Genomic DNA, 15,352 nt, shown 5'->3' with positions numbered 1-15,352 from the left:
TGGCTAACTGCAGTTAGCTTCCCCTCTCTCTCCCTTTAAAAACATTCAGTTAGTGCAGAATCTTCACAGAGTTGGTTCTTGGACAAGAATCTGCCTTCAACCCATGTTGCCCTCTGAATAAAGCAATCCTTTCTATCCAACCAACACAAGTCTTTCCAGTGGGGAGCAGCCCAACCTGAGTTGGGTCCACCTCTACCCCACTCCTGTTAAAAATAAGCCCTGACTTCTGTTCTTAGGTACATTAATTTGGAAAACAGCAACTCCTTAACAACTCCCTTCCCATAAAATTCTATCAAAGTCAAACTCTGCTACATAATAAAGCAAATTTCCTGAGTTATAACCAGCGTGCACCCTAGAGCAAGGGTTCTTCTCCTAGATTTACTCTGACAATGTATTGCCAAGCACGGGGCATTCCATGTTTTTCCGTTTGCAGGTTTGTTGTGGTTGTTAGGGCAGAAAGGGAAGAACTAAAGAGCCTCTTGATGAAAGTGAAAGAGGAGAGTGAAAAAGTTGGCTTAAAGCTCAACATTCAGAAAACTAAGATCATGGCATCCGATCCCATCACTTACTTCATGGCAAACAGATGGGGAAACAGTGGCTGACTTTATTTTTCTGGGCTCCAAAATCACTGCAGATGGTGATTGCAGCCATGAAATTAAAAGACACTTACTCCTTGGAAGGAAAGTTATGACCAACCTGCTGCTGCTGCTGCTGCTAAGTCGCTTCAGTTGTGTCTGACTCTGTGAGACCCCATAGATGGCAGCCCACAAGGCTCCCCCGTCCCTGGGATTCTCCAGGCAAGAACACTGGAGTGGGTTGCCATTTCCTTCTCCAATGCATGAAAGTGAAAAGTGAAAGTGAAGTCGCTGAGTCGTGTCCGACTCTTAGCGACCCCATGGACTGCAGCCTACCAGGCTCCTCCGTCCATGGGATTTTCCAGGCAAGAGTACTGGAGTAGGGTGCCATTGCCTTCTCCCTATGACCAACCTAGATAGCATATTAAAAAGCAGAGACATTACTTTGTCAACAGGGGTCCATTTAGTCAAGGCTTTGGTTTTTCCAGTAGTCATGTATGGATGTGAGAGTTGGACTATAAAGAAAGCTGAGCAGCCAAGAATTGATGCTTTTGAACTGTGGTGTTGGAGAAGACCCTTGAGAGTCCCTTGGACTGCAAGGTGATCCAACCAGTCCATCCTAAAGGAGATCAGTCCTGGGTGTTCATTAGTAGGACTGATGTTGAAGCTGAAACTCCAGTACTTTGGCCACCTGATGCTAAGAGCTAACTCATTTGAAAAGACCCTGATGCTGGGAAAGATTGAGGGCAGGAGAAGGGGACGACAAGATGGATAAGGACGTGTTTTTCCTTGGATAAGGACGACAGGAGAGGATAAGATGGTTGGATGGAATCACCGACTCAATGGACATGGGTTTGGGTGGACTTCGGGAGTTGGTGATGGACAGGGAGGCCTGGCGTGCTGCAATTCATGGGGTCGCAAAGAGTCGGACACGACTGAGGACTGAGCGACTGAACTGTGGTTGTTAACTATTTTGGCCCCGCCAGCGTCAAAAGTGAAAAAGTGAGTGTTAGTCGCTCAGTCTTCTCCGACTCTTTGCGACCCTATGAACTGTAGCCCGCCAGGCTCCTCTGTCCGTGGAATTCTCCAGGCAAGAATACTGGAGAGTGTTGCCATTCCCTTCTCCAGGGGACCTGCCCCACCCAGGGATCAAACCCGGGTCTCTGGCGGGAGAGATCCTATTTCTCCCACCAGGAATCGAACCTTCCTCGGTGAGTGGAAGCGTTGAGGGACGTTCAGCGAATTTCCTGATTATGGTTTTAACAGTTGTTTTCCCACAGATGTCTGCAGTTAGGTACTGCTATTTTTAACGCCGCGGAGATACTGCATCCTGTACTCAAAAAGACTTTCTGCTCTTCCACTTTAAAAAAAAAACGCAACCCGGACAAGTCCCTGGCAGATCCAGCTTACCCACCGAGTACACCCACCTCGCCGGGTTTGTGCCTGATTGGCTGGTGCCTGAATAGCTTGTCCTTCGGCGGTCAGCTGAGGATGATTGGCTGCCGGAGACCCACCCCCTCGCCGATTGGGTGGAGGCAGCGAAGTCGGGGATTGGTGGAACTCGCAGGGCTGGCTCTCAGCTGCCTGGGCTCCCGCTCCAGGGGCAAGGCAGAGATGGCGACTGCGGCTTGGTTACTGGGTCGGCGCGTGGCGAGCTGGAGGATGCGACCGCCGCTGCAGTCTCTTGCTGGCCTGATTACCCAGCGGCCCAACTCGCTGTTGCCTGTGGACGATGCAATCAATGGGCTGAACGAGGAGCAGAAGCAGGTAGGGAGGCTCACCCTCCTTCTGCCTCTTATCGGTGGTCGGTGGTCGGTGGTCACCCGGGCGCTTTTCTGCCTGGCGCTCACACAGTAGCAATGAATGATGTGGGAACTCTGAGCTCGCCAGCGCAGGGGCGGCCGCCGGCCCGAGCCTCCAGTCTGTGGAGGCATCAAGGCCTGGTTACGAAAGTTAGGCGAGGAGTAGAGGACAGGAAAGCTCCTGGGAGACAGGAGTTGGGGGAACATGAGGGGATGTTTTGGTGAATCGGCAGAGGATTACCCTCGTTTGTCAAGAGAGCCCTCAATCTCTCTGAAGTCCTCTTACACCTCAATACTGCCTAAGGCTGTGGTTCTCAAACCTGGTTAATCATCACCATTAAATCTTTTTCAAATACACAACTTGGGGTTGAGGGTGGAGTTGAAATGCACAAGGGAGTTTGGCTATTTCTTCAACCTATGGGGTCAAAGCACAAAGCTGAAAAAGACTGTAAAGAGGTTGTTACAAATGAAGCGGAACCAGAGTTATTCCTGGCGGAAGGAGACTGTTCACTTGGACACTGGCTTGAATTTCCGAGAAATGTGATCCTCCTGTGGGCCTAAGCTTGCTGAAAACTCCAAAAATCCAGTTGCAGTAGGCAGCAGACAGAGCTTTGAATCCTCTCAGGCAGGAAGTGCTCAGTTCCAGTTCTCAAGATTTCCTGCCAGAAGGAGTTTCTAATCTCTTTTGTTCTTGTTATCCCTGTCCTTCAATATCTCCTGGAGCTTGCTCAAACTTGTGCCCATTGAGTTGGTGATGCCATCCAACCATCTCATCCTCTGTCGTCCCCTTCTCCCGCCTTCAATCTTTCCCAGCATCAGGGTCTTTTCCAACGAGTCAGTTCCTTGCATCAGGTGGCCAGAGTATTGGAGCTTCAGCTTCAGCATCAGTCCTTCCAATGAACATATGCTATCTAGGTTTGTCATAGCTTTCCTTCCAAGGAACAAGCTCTACTCTCTTTTTGAATTATTCCTTTTAGTCAAAAGTTAATGAGCAACAAAAAGGCCTGACACGTGCCATGAACTGAAGGGAGCATGTCTGGAGCACAGTGAATGGGAGATGAGAAGGGTACTGGGGAAGGCTAGAAGAGCTGCAGGGCTTACCTCACAGGGCCTTCTGGTCCTGGACAAGGAGTTTGTCTTTTTTTTTTAACAATTAAAAATTGAAGTATAGTTAATTTACAACGTTGTGCTAGTTTCAGGTGTACGGCAAAGTGATTCAGTTATACATGTATAGGGAGTTTGTCTTTTAAAGACAATGGAAGTCCATGGAATGATATACGTAGGGGAGTGACATTTAAAAAATAATCTTTAAAAAGAGAGGTGAGGATCACCTCTAAGGAAGCATAAACTAGTGGGGCCTCTCAGTTTGATGCTGTTTGGTGAGGCTATTTGTGTCCTGTTTCCCTGAAAGTGTCCTCAGTAGTGGAGACACTGTCCTCAGCGGCAATTATGTACTGTTTCAGCAACATCCGTCCACCTCTCTCCTTCTAGCTTCGTCAGACCATGGCTAAGTTCCTTCAGGAGTATCTAGCCCCCCAGGCCCAGGAGATCGACCAAAGTAATGAGTTCAAGAACCTGAGAGTAAGTCGTGAGGCCCAGACTGAGAGGGACGGGGGTGGGGCAGTCTGGGAGCTGGACCAGGCTGGGCTGGGAATTGCAGTGTTGCCTGGCAAGACTCACACAGTCTTCTGGTGAATAAAAGCCCCCTAAGAATGTAGCCCCTTTTTGGGAAGCCCTTGCATCTCATTGTTCCAGAGGCGCCTGGCACCTGTAACTGGTTGCCTTCTCACAACCCACTGTGCGTCTCTGTTGGCAGGAGTTTTGGAAGCAGCTGGGGAACCTAGGAGTCTTGGGCATCACAGCCCCTGGTGAGTGTGGTTTCTTTCCCAAAAGAGAGCTTTTTTTTTTTTTTTTTTTGGCATGCCCTTTAACACATTCCCCAAAGAAGAAGGAAAGGAGAGAAAAGATCTTACTCAAAGTAACCCAGAGTCTCCTCCTTCTTGGACCTGAGAAAGTACCCAATAAGTCACCCAGACAAGAATGAGCTATTTCTTTAGGCAGTGATGTTAACAAGATAAAGGATTTAGGTCAGTGTGGTTCACTTGGGTCACCCAGACTCTTGAACTCTGCACACTTAAGAAGTTCCCCCAAATGATCTGGGGAGTTTGGAAAACTCCAGATTGAGCAGTGATCTTAACACCCCAGGCTTACTGCCTCCCCTGGTCCCTAAGTTCTGCCCTACCAGCAGTGTGAAGGCAGAACCACTCAGGGTGGTGTGTCCCTGTGGGGGATGCCTTGTGTGTCCTCTGCCTACAGCTTGGCCCGAGAGCTCATTTGGAAGCAGACTGGGGGTTGGTTTGGGAGAGGGGCACCCATCTGAGCCTCCATGTGATGTGGCCAGATGGTATATTTAATAGACTATCCCTCGGCCCATCCAGAGTCCCCTATAGGCCTTACTACTTGTTTCCAGGAGATGAGGGCAAGGAGCTGGTGGGCTTTGTTTGAGATCTTAGCCTCTGGTGCAAAGGCCAGCCTGGCTTTCAGTACCCAGTAAAGAGATCAGCCTGCAGCTTCACCAGCCAAAACCTGGATGGCCCACCCTGCTCTGGCCTGTGTTCACTGGGCATTAGAGTAAAAGTGGACCACAATATTCTCCTTACACCACCCCCCTCACCACTTGGAGCAGTTCTTGGGATTTTAAGCTGATTGTAGAAATTTTACATCATGAGTAATGATGTAACCACTTAAAAATTAATTTAGACTTACGCACTTCTTAAGCTCTCTGAGTAGTGGATGCTCAGGTCTTCTTGTCTTCATTAAGAGATCTGTCTGAAATACGGAATTCCCCAGTGATCCACAGGTTAGGACTCCACACTTTAACTGCCAAGGGCCTGGGTTCAATCCCTGGTTGGGGAATTAAGATCCCCAAAACTGCATGGTGTGGCCAAATAAATAAATAAAATCATTTTTAAAAAGAGCTCTGTTTGGGATAAAGCAGGAGTTGCAATGATGTTTTCTGAACCACACCTTAGTTGACCAAGTGAAAGTGAAAGTGAATTCGCTCAGTCCTGTCCGACTCTTTTCAACCCCATGGACTGTAGCCTAGCTGGCTCCTCCATCCGTCCATGGGATTTTCCAGGCAAGAGGACTGGAGTGGGTTGCCATTTCCTTCTCCAGGGGATCTTCCCAGCCCAGGAATTGAACCTGGGTCTCCCTCATTGTAGGCAGACGCTTTTACCATCTGAGCCACCAGGGAAGTCCTTAGTTGACCAGAGGCGGCAGAAAAAACTAAAACGAGTCCTGTGAGCTTGCAAGCAGGGTCCACAGCCATCAGCCTGCTGACTTTGCTAGAGGGAACTTGGAATAGGTGCTGTCACAGTGTTCCTCTACAGCACGTAAGACAGTGTCTTCATTTAACCTGGTCTGCCTTTTCCACTCCCCTGCACCCCCCACTCCCCACCCCCAGTTCAGTATGGTGGTTCTGGCCTGGGCTTCCTGGAAAACGTGCTGGTGATGGAGGAGATATCCCGAGTGTCTGGAGCAGTGGGGCTCAGTTATGGAGCCCACTCCAACCTCTGTATCAACCAAATTGTGCGGAATGGAAACGAGACCCAGAAGGAGAAGTACCTCCCCAAGGTGAGGAAATGAGGCTGGAGGAACACACCAGCATGAGGCTCCTCTCCCACTGGGGAGGGTTGGTCAGACTTGCTTTCTGTAGTGGGCTGCCCTGAATTTGCTAGGGCTAGGAAGGGGTCAGAGATTTGCTTTATGATGCTTCAGTCAAAAAAAATAATTAAACAGGGCCAGAACACCCAAGGCGTCACTGAACGTTTACTTGAGCACTTTAAGAAACAGAAGCCTCAGACTAGCTTCCCTTGCAAAGGGAATGATGGGAAAAGGAGAAAGAGCTTCAGCCTTGTGGATACAGAGCTTCTCTTCTAGGACTTTTCCTGTACCCGGATCTGAGAGGACTTGTAGGGGTGTCACATGACCAGGCAAGTAGTGGTCCCAGTGAGCCCCTACTGGGTACTTCAGGTCATAATGAGGCCCTTTGGGGTTTTTCTTGCAGCTGATAAGTGGTGAATACATCGGAGCCCTGGCCATGAGTGAGCCCAATGCTGGCTCTGATGTTGTCTCCATGAAGCTGAAAGCAGAAAAGAAAGGTGAGGCTGTTCTTGATTTGGGAGCTGGAATGGGCAGAGGGACAGACCTATGGGTTGATTGGAGGTGCCTCTGCTGGGTTTCCAGAAGCATTTGCCAGATGGACAGTTTTTTGTCAACAGAAGTGGTGGTGGACTGACTGGCTGAGACAGGCCCACACCGCTTGTACAAGTAGCCAACTTCCTCTTCTTCAGTTCAGTTCAGTTCAGTTGCTCAGTTATGTCTGACTCTTTGCAACCCTATGGACTGTAGGACGCCATGGTTCCCTGTTCATCACCAACACCTGGAGCTTGCTTAAATTCATGTTCATCAAGTCAGTGATGCCATTCAACCATCTCATCCTCTGTTGTCCCCTTCTCTTCCTGCCTTTCCCAGCATCAGGGTCTTTCCCAATGAGTCAACTCTTCGCATCAGGTGGCCAAAGTATTAGAGTTTCAGCTTCAGCATCAGTCCTTCCAATGAATATTCAGGGCTGATTTCCTTTAGGATGGACTGGCTGGATCTCCTTGCTGTCCAAGGGACTCTCAAGAGTCTTCTCCAACACCACAGTTCAAAAGCATCAATTCTTTTGTGCTCAGCTTTCTTCATGGTCCAACTCTCACATCCATACATGACTGCTGGAAAAACCATAGCTTTGACTAGATGGACCTTTGTTAGCAAAGTAATGTCTCTGCTTTTTAATATGCTAAGTTGGTCATAGCTTTTCTTCCAAGGAGCAAGCGTCCCTTAATTTCATGGTTGCAGTCACCATTTGCAGTGGATTTTGGAGCCCCCCAAAATAAAGTCTCTCACTGTTTCCGTTTGTTTCCCCATCTATTTGCCATGAAGTGATGGGACCCGATGTCATGATCTTAGTTTTTTGAATGTTGAGTTTTAAGCCAACTTTTTCACTCTCTTCTTTCACTCTCACCAAGAGGCTCTTTCGTTCTTTGCTTTCTGCCATAAGGGTGGTGTCATCTGCATACCTGAGGTTATTGATATTTCTCCCGGCAATCTCCTTAGGAGATCACTATGTCCTGAATGGCAACAAGTTCTGGATCACCAATGGTCCTGATGCAGATGTCCTTGTTGTCTATGCCAAGACTGATGTGACTGCTGTGCCGGCTTCTCGGGGCATCACAGCCTTCATTGTGGAGAAGGTGAATGTGGGGGAGCTACGGTGGGAGGCTGAGAATGGCACCAGAGATGACCTCCTTCAAGGGATCGTACGGACCATCAGTGCGGTGCGCTCTGCCAAGGCAGAGCTCTGCCTGGGGTGGGGCTGGAGCAAGAGAGGAGACTGAAGGGAGGGTAGCCGAAAAGTGGAGCCCGGGGAGGAGGGGTCAAATCCGAGGACAGTGGAACCGTCCGCAGAGCCAGGTTGTCTGGACGTCCTGAAAGATGAGGGCCATCAGGGTGTCGGGTGGACCTGGAGCGAGCCGCCTGCAGGGTGAGGGTGGGAGGATGCTGGTGGGCACCAGAGACTGCACCTTCCAAGAATTGTTAGTAGAGGCACAGGCCAGACGCAGGAGTTAGAGTGAAAAGTTGGCAGTTTCAGTTGGCTTTTAGGAATGGGAGAGAACTGAACCATTTTTTTGGTAAAGAGAAAAACAAAATAGGAGAGAGAGAAAGTGAGATGTGTGAGAGCGAGTAAGCAAAGTACAACGGTGAACTGAGGGAGAAGCAAGGCGGGGTCGGAGGAACCCCGACCTTGTTAGTTAGTGGAGGAACCAGCTGCTTAGTGATTCCTAAGGAGGAGGCCAGGGCCCCAGGGAGGGTGGGCAGGGAAGTGGACAGTTCCAAGGATGAGTGTTGTAAAGGTTTCCGGTACCCTGAGTGGGGAGAGGGTGGAGATTGTCCGACAGGGACTGGAGAACACGGACGTGGCCGAGACGAGAACTCTCCTGGCTGAGCCGAGGTGTTTGCGTCTCCTAGAGGAGAGGGAAGTGCCCTCCTGGAGGGCATTGCTCCGCTGGGCACCTGCCTGACCGACCGTTCTGCATCTGATGAGTGCAAAGCACACAAGTGGTTGAGTTGACCCCAGGGGGAGCTCCATGAGGTGCAGGTCGCAGAGGGACAAGGGGGGCAAAGGAACTGAGTGGGCCTGGGCAGTGTCTTAGAAGTGACTTCCCCAGAGGAAAGAAACCACAGCCAGGAAGAGTCAGGAGGGCCCTGGGGATCAGGTATTTAGCTAGGAAAAACACTGCTCCTGTGAGAACTGGGGGAAATGCAGCCAACGGCAGGGAGGCTGGGGTAAGATGTTAGGGCTGGCTTCTCCAGGAATGGGGCAGTCACACACAGAGTAGGGGCCTGGTGAGTGGAACGCTGGTGTATCAGGCAAGGATGGGGACTGGATGGGAGGATGGATGCTTCCCAGGGGTCTTCCCTTTCCTTGGCCCCCTGGGGGGCTGCTCTGTAATTAGGACCTCCTTTTATTCCCATAAAGGGGATGCCGGGCTTCAGCACCTCCAAGAAGCTGGACAAGCTAGGGATGAGGGGCTCCAATACCTGTGAGCTGGTCTTCGAAGACTGCGAGGTTCCTGGTGAGTCTCTGAAAATGAGGGAGGCCCTGTCCTGACCCCGTCACACGCTAAGAAAGCCTGACTCTTGGTCAGAGAGCCTCACCAGTGTTAGCTCACCTACCGCATGTGGCCAGACAGTAGGCCTGCCACTGTGCCCTGGCCCGCTAGCCCAGAGGTGTGGGTCTCAGGCTGAACAGCTGTCCTTCCTGGCCAGAGCCCCGGCAGCTGCATGCCCGAATGTGGCTGCAGGGATGGGTGATGCTTCCTGTGTGGACACACACCATGCCTGGGGCTGGCATTGCAGTCTCTGGGCTAGAAAAGTAAGCTCTGCCCTCCGCCACTCGCATCCTTTGGATTGCCTCATACGTACAGTTGCCTGTGGAGCCAGTGTGAGGTAATCATTAACAATGCTGAAAAGCTGTCTGAATAAATGGGTGGAACTGGACTCAGTGAAGAAAGGCAGTTCAGTCTATGAGTATTTCTGCCCTGAAGTGAAAATGCACCATGCTGTGGGAGAGCCAGCAGCCCCGTGATGCACTGAGGAGATGGAGGGCACAGACTTGATCAGTTAGGCTGGCTCTGTGCCTTAGCCAGAAACCATCCCTTCCCTGCTGCAATCCACCATCTGAGGTTATAAGGTGTATCTAGAGAGGGGTGATCGGTGCAGACTCTCCTCTGTCGGCAAGAAAAAACTCCACTAGCTTTAAAGACGGGTCAGGGGTGTCAACCCTTTGCACTCAGCTTCTCGCCCACAGCCCCCGAGGCCACCCAGTGTCCTCGCTTCCAGGGTGGGGATGTGCTCAGCAGTTTCCATCACCAGCTCCAAAGGGCCCATCTCCTGGACAGCTTCATCCATGGACCTCGCTAGGGAGGGAGGAGGGTTGTATTGACCAGAGCCATCTCAACATAACCTGGCTTGTGAGAGAGCCCTGTTACTAAACCCAGCAGCTTTTCTAAAAATGAAGAGGCTGTGGACTGCCCGCTCCCCTCTGACCAGCACTTTTCCCCATAGCTGCCAACATCCTGGGTCACCTAGGTAAGGGCGTCTATGTGCTGATGAGTGGGCTGGACCTGGAGCGGCTGGTGCTGGCCGGTGGGCCCCTTGGGTGAGTGCAAGGCTTGGGGGTGGGGGGCGGCTCTCACAGCTCTTTGGCAGGTGGCCCCACTGCAGCTTCCCCTTGGGGGCCCACGGGGGCCACCTCCCAGCTGCTGCGCATCCTCTCCCAGAGACAAAAAAGTTACCTTTCCTGTCACATTTGCTTTCTTCACACTGAAGACAAATATCATTAGGTGACAGGCAAAAACCCTGAGGAGCCATCCTGACTAGCTACTCAGAACTTGAAGCAGCAGGGTGCCTGGGTTACATCTCTGCAGGGTCCCAACACTCCACCTGGTCTCAGGGGAAGGGACACAAGTGCTGGGCCGTCAGTGCGGTGCCTGAGCAGGGGTGACGAGCGTCCTCAGGCTCCTTACTCCTGCCTCGGACGCCAGATCCTTGTTTCCCCTGGCTGCCCCCGCCTCAGGCTTTTCCACACTAGCATCCCCGCCCCCCACACACAGCCGGCAGTGGGATAAGAGCGAAGCCCCTCCTCAGTGTTTCTCTCCTTCTCGCAGGATCATGCAGGCCGTCCTCGACCACACTATTCCCTACCTGCACATGAGGGAGGCCTTTGGCCAGAAGATCGGCCACTTCCAGGTGAGTGGCATTGTTTTGTGAAGATGTACTCATTCTCTGGTTTCAAGTTTTAACAAATGAGCAAATGGGGCATGTGCTGCGGGCATTTACTCTTCTTTGTCCAAAAATGAGCTTGAGGGAGTTCCCTGAGCAAGCCTTGGCAAGATCCGGCAAGCCTTGAGGTATGGCCAAAAAACAAACAAAAATGCATTTGAATACTTGGGGCACTTCTTTCCTTAGCCTGCTACCTGGCTTTGGAAGCTGTCAGGCAGTCCGTCTCCTGTCACCTCCCTGCTTGTTTGAGGTGAATAACCTAGGAGGGTTGGAGGGTGAAGCCCAGTTGGTTGTGGGGAGGGAGTAACATTCCAAGGCATGCTTTCTGGTCTGTGAGTAGACGACCAGGTCTGCGATTCAGCGGCAGCTCTCTGGCCTGAACTCCAGGCCCGCTGCCATGTCTGCCCTCCTAGGCAAGTCCCATCGCCTCTCTGTGCCTGAGGGCCCCCAGTCCTGGCTGTCAGGTTGCTACTGCGGACAAGGGAGCGATTCTGAGAGGAGCGTGTCTCCAGCACACTGACCTGTGGCCTACTTTTGGGCACAGTTGATGCAGGGGAAGATGGCAGATATGTACACCCGTCTCATGGCCTGTCGTCAATACGTCTACAACGTTGCCAAGGCCTGTGATGAGGGCCACTGCACTACCAAGGTGAGGGCCGGCCCCAGGGGATGGCACACACCAGGGAAGGGGCGGGGTTGGGCCCCCTCCGCGCAGTCCTGGCTGACCCTGCTGACCCGGAGCCTCCGCCCGCAGGACTGTGCAGGGGTGATTCTTTACTCGGCCGAGTGTGCCACACAGGTAGCCCTGGACGGCATCCAGTGTTTGGGTGAGTGCCCCTCCCGCTCCCTATTCCCAAAGCCTGTGGCTGCCCCTGGGAAGAGGCTCCCCTCCACTCCTCACCCTGTGCTGTAGCTGACCTGTACTTTTAGTACAGTTATCGGGAGGACATGGAAAAGCAAATGGGAAACCACCAGAGGCCGCAAGTTGCTACTGTCTTCGGCGGTGCCCTCCTCTCATCTCCCCAGCCTGGTCCCGTCACCGGGAAATGGGGGAAAGGAGACGCTTCAGAGGTGGAACAGCCTCAGTTCACTGCTGCACAGTGGTTAAGAGCGCAGGCTTGGGCCAGATGGCTGGGTTCAAATCCTGGCTCTACCACTGACTGGCTTTGTGACTTGTGCAGATTACTTCCCCTCTCTGGGCCTGGCACCCAATAACTACTGTGCAGTTTCTTCCCGCCGCCTTCTCCATGTCTGCCAGTGGTTCCCCTGCCTCTGCCTGGCGTCCTCAGCACTCTGAGTGGCCTTCTGGCCAACCCCCCACCCCCGTCCACCCTCCCTCTCACCACCTTTTGTTGTTTCTCTTCAATCAGTCTCTCCTCCTGGCCCATTTCTAGATCTTGTTTGCTTCCCTTGCTTTGCTCACTGCCTATCACTTATCCCATTGTCTTTCTTCTCTGCCCCATGCATGGCTGCAGGTGGCAATGGCTACATCAACGACTTTCCCATGGGCCGCTTTCTGAGAGATGCCAAGCTGTATGAGATCGGGGCTGGGACCAGCGAAGTGAGGCGGCTCGTCATCGGCAGAGCTTTCAATGCAGACTTCCACTAACCCCTAGACCCTTCACCCTGCTTCCTAGCACCTTGAGGCCTTTCTCTGGAAGGACAGCTGCCGCAGCTCTGCTCCCAGCAGGCCCCACCCACCGGCCCAGAAGTGTGCAGTGACTTAACACGGACTCCTCAGGAAACAGGCTAGCTTCTCTGGGGCTTTGGTGACTGTGCCCTTGCTCTCTAACTTCAGAGCCTGCTGCTCCCCCTCCCAGGAGGGGCACCTTTTCCTCGGATGAGCCTGTGCCAGGGAACCCTCTGCTCAAGTACACCAGAAGTATTACCAAGTTCATTAATTTGAACTTGGTAGTCTCTTTTCTTTATGGGGAAAAATACCCACAAAACCCAGCCTTTGTTTCTGCCAGTTTCTATGGGGCATTAGCTTTCATCAGGGTGTGAGTGGGCACTCCTACTGCAGCCTCCTCCGTCCCTCATTTTTTAGAGCTGGAATTCCATCACTCGGGCAGAGGTCTAGGAACAGGCATTTCAGAACACCTGTGCCACCCAGAGTCCACAGTGGGCAGAGGTCTGCATGCTCGTGAAGGCCGGGCTCGATGCCTCCAGCACTACCCTGCCAGTGTCACTGTCCATTCCTGGCCATGTGACAGCCCCCAGCTGACTGGGCAGCAGGCCTGGGTTGGCTGGCTCGACTCCAGCCAAGGCTGCCTGCGCACATTTCTATGGACACCCTATGGCTATTTGTTACCACTCCACAGTGGCTGCTGCCATTTTGTATTAAACATATCATGAAGCAAACCCATCTGCTTCTAAACTGGTGTTTTGGGAGAGAAGCAGTCTACTTGTTCCTGCCTTCTGTCTGGCTCCAGCCCTGTGTCCTTGGAGCGCAGCTGCTTCCAGCCTGCTCACTGGTGATGGGAGACGCAGGGGTGGAATCAACCCACAGGAGAGAGGTATCAGTCCTCCTTTTCCAGATCTTGCAGTGATTTTTAAAGAAAGGAGGGAGCCCAGAGTGGAAAAAGTCTTGGAGCCAGAAGGAAACATAAATTGCCGGAAACCATCCCTATGTTTTTTTAAAAAGATCAAAACAATTTGGTTTTCCCCAAATCAGAACTGGAGCTAGAATCCAGATCAGCAGAAATAGGGGTTCTGAGAACGCCAGCATGGAGCCCCACTGCATGGCCGCTTGGATGGAGCACAGTCAGGGTGTGACTGTTTTGGGTTGTCCCACCCCATCTGAGTTCCCTAAAAGAGACCTGGTTTTCTTGGTCCGCAGCCCAGCGGCGCCTGTTCTGACGTTTGGTCCTGGCCTGTAGCCAGGAGCTGTTCCCAGCCTGATGCTTGTGACAGGTGCTATCCGTTCCTTGCCAACCCCAGCCCAGTCCTGTGCTGAGGGGCTTGTGGCCCTGTCCCTTCAGTTTCCCACCCTGCTCCCTACTGTGTTGGAGATGAATGTGGCTAAAATGGTGGTCTTACTGGGCTTAAAATGTAACTGGGGACTTCCATGGCAATCCAATGGTTAAGACTCTGTGCTTGCAATGCAGTGGGTGCAGGTTTGATCCCTGGTTGGAGAATTAAGATCCCACATGCCGCATGGTGCAGACAAAAAATAAATAATAATAAAGTTTTCAAATAAATAATAAAGTGTAGCTGGAAGTCCAAAGACATCAGAATGGGGTATTTCAGCCAATCAGTGAGGATAATGTAGCTCTGCCTCCAGCGTGGGGAGAACAATGATTTTCCAGATGCTATATGTGAAATAAAAATATTTTAAAGTAAAGCCAAAAAAGTGAAGCCTGACTCGTGAACAATGGGAAAGTAGGGTCCACGGGGTTCTTGGATTGTAGGGTTGATTACATGCATTGTGCAACTCTGCAGCACGAGGTGCCAGCACCGCTCCTTCCGGGGGCTGCCTCCTTCCACTCCAGTTTTAGGCAGGTCACTATCAGCCCAGTTCCCCTGCTGACGACCATCCCGTTCTTTGTTTTCCTACTCGCCTGCCTGTCCTGATGGCAACAGAAGCTAAGGGAATGGTTTTCCAAGTGTGGTCTGGGCACACCCTTTATCAAAACTTGGCAACCCTGTGGGAAAAAAAAAAAAAAAACACGGATTCCTATATGGGCCCCAGACCTAATCACACCTCCAGGGATAATGAGGAGGTACAGGCAATCTTTTAGAACAGCTGAGCTGGGGCCTAGAGGACACGCCTCCAGCGGCCTGAGTCCCAGACTCATATAACCTGGTAATGACACTTCTTCACCTATATAAATATTTCAAGTCTCATTTTGACATACTAACTCCTTGATCATGACAATCCGGTCCAAGACACAAAGTTGGCGCCCGGCCCGCTTCCGGAAGATGGGTGAGTTGCCCACCGTAGGCGAAAAAACCGTAGGTGAACCGGCCACGCCCAGACGTGGAGCCAAGGCTGGTGTCAGCCAAGCGTGGGGGACTGAGAAGGAGCGCCTCTTTTTGATTTGGGGACGGACGCCCAGTCCACGTCCGCCTGACGGAACCGAGACCCGGGACCCTCAGTCGAGAACCCCAGCCTAGGGCAGGTCCAGGGTCCAGAGGGTCCAGGGCCCTCCCTCTGCCAGACCGTCTCACCCGAGGCGTCGCGCGCACCGCGGAGCTCGGCTCTGGCTCGCGAGCTCGGGCTCGGGCGCGGCTCCGCCAGCCCTGCGTGGAGCTCTCCTGACCCCTGTCGGCCGCTCGCCACAACTGCAGGGTGCTTGCGACTGGCGGCTCCCAGCCTCGTATCTCTAGATGCATAGGGCTCAACAACAGCCGGCTATTCTCTTATATCGCTTCATAAAAGAAAGGCCACTTTTTATCAATTTAAAAAAAAACACATAAATTCAGAACAAAGGCCGGTTTGGGCGGGGGTGGGGGTTATTTGTTTTATGTGAATGGTTTTTGACCTATGATAATTTAAAGAAACAAAAACTGCAAACCCTCCCCTCCACCCAGTTCCACGGTGAAACTCCTTTTGAATCTTTAAGAGCTTTCTGTTGGTAATTC

At 52.0% G+C, this 15,352-nt stretch overlaps 1 protein-coding gene across 1 annotated transcript; it reads left to right on the top strand.

Annotated features, from left to right (window-relative positions):
• Positions 1-2,115: 2,115 nt before the first annotated feature.
• IVD (isovaleryl-CoA dehydrogenase) lies at positions 2,116-14,120 on the top strand. The gene is made up of 12 exons (XM_006073044.3): positions 2,116-2,342; positions 3,869-3,958; positions 4,194-4,245; positions 5,844-6,013; positions 6,447-6,540; positions 7,541-7,677; positions 8,964-9,060; positions 10,052-10,145; positions 10,654-10,735; positions 11,313-11,417; positions 11,523-11,595; positions 12,244-14,120. Exons 1-12 carry the CDS (start codon positions 2,190-2,192, stop codon positions 12,375-12,377), a joined length of 1,281 nt encoding a protein of 426 aa, XP_006073106.3. The 5' UTR covers positions 2,116-2,189; the 3' UTR covers positions 12,378-14,120.
• The last annotated feature ends 1,232 nt before the right edge of the window (positions 14,121-15,352 follow it).

This window comes from Bubalus bubalis, chromosome 11, assembly GCF_019923935.1.
Source record: "Bubalus bubalis isolate 160015118507 breed Murrah chromosome 11, NDDB_SH_1, whole genome shotgun sequence".
NCBI classification, from domain to species: Eukaryota; Metazoa; Chordata; class Mammalia; order Artiodactyla; family Bovidae; genus Bubalus; species Bubalus bubalis.
This window is presented reverse-complemented; position numbering and strand designations above follow the sequence as displayed.

Coding starts and splice junctions, on each gene's coding strand:
- IVD (XM_006073044.3), top strand. CDS start 2,190: ATGGCGACTGCGGCTTGGTTACTGGGTCGGCGCGTGGCGAGCTGGAGG. Junction 2,343..3,868: donor TGAACGAGGAGCAGAAGCAG/GTAGGGAGGCTC, acceptor CTCTCCTTCTAG/CTTCGTCAGACCATGGCTAA. Junction 6,541..7,540: donor GCTGAAAGCAGAAAAGAAAG/GTGAGGCTGTTC, acceptor CAATCTCCTTAG/GAGATCACTATGTCCTGAAT.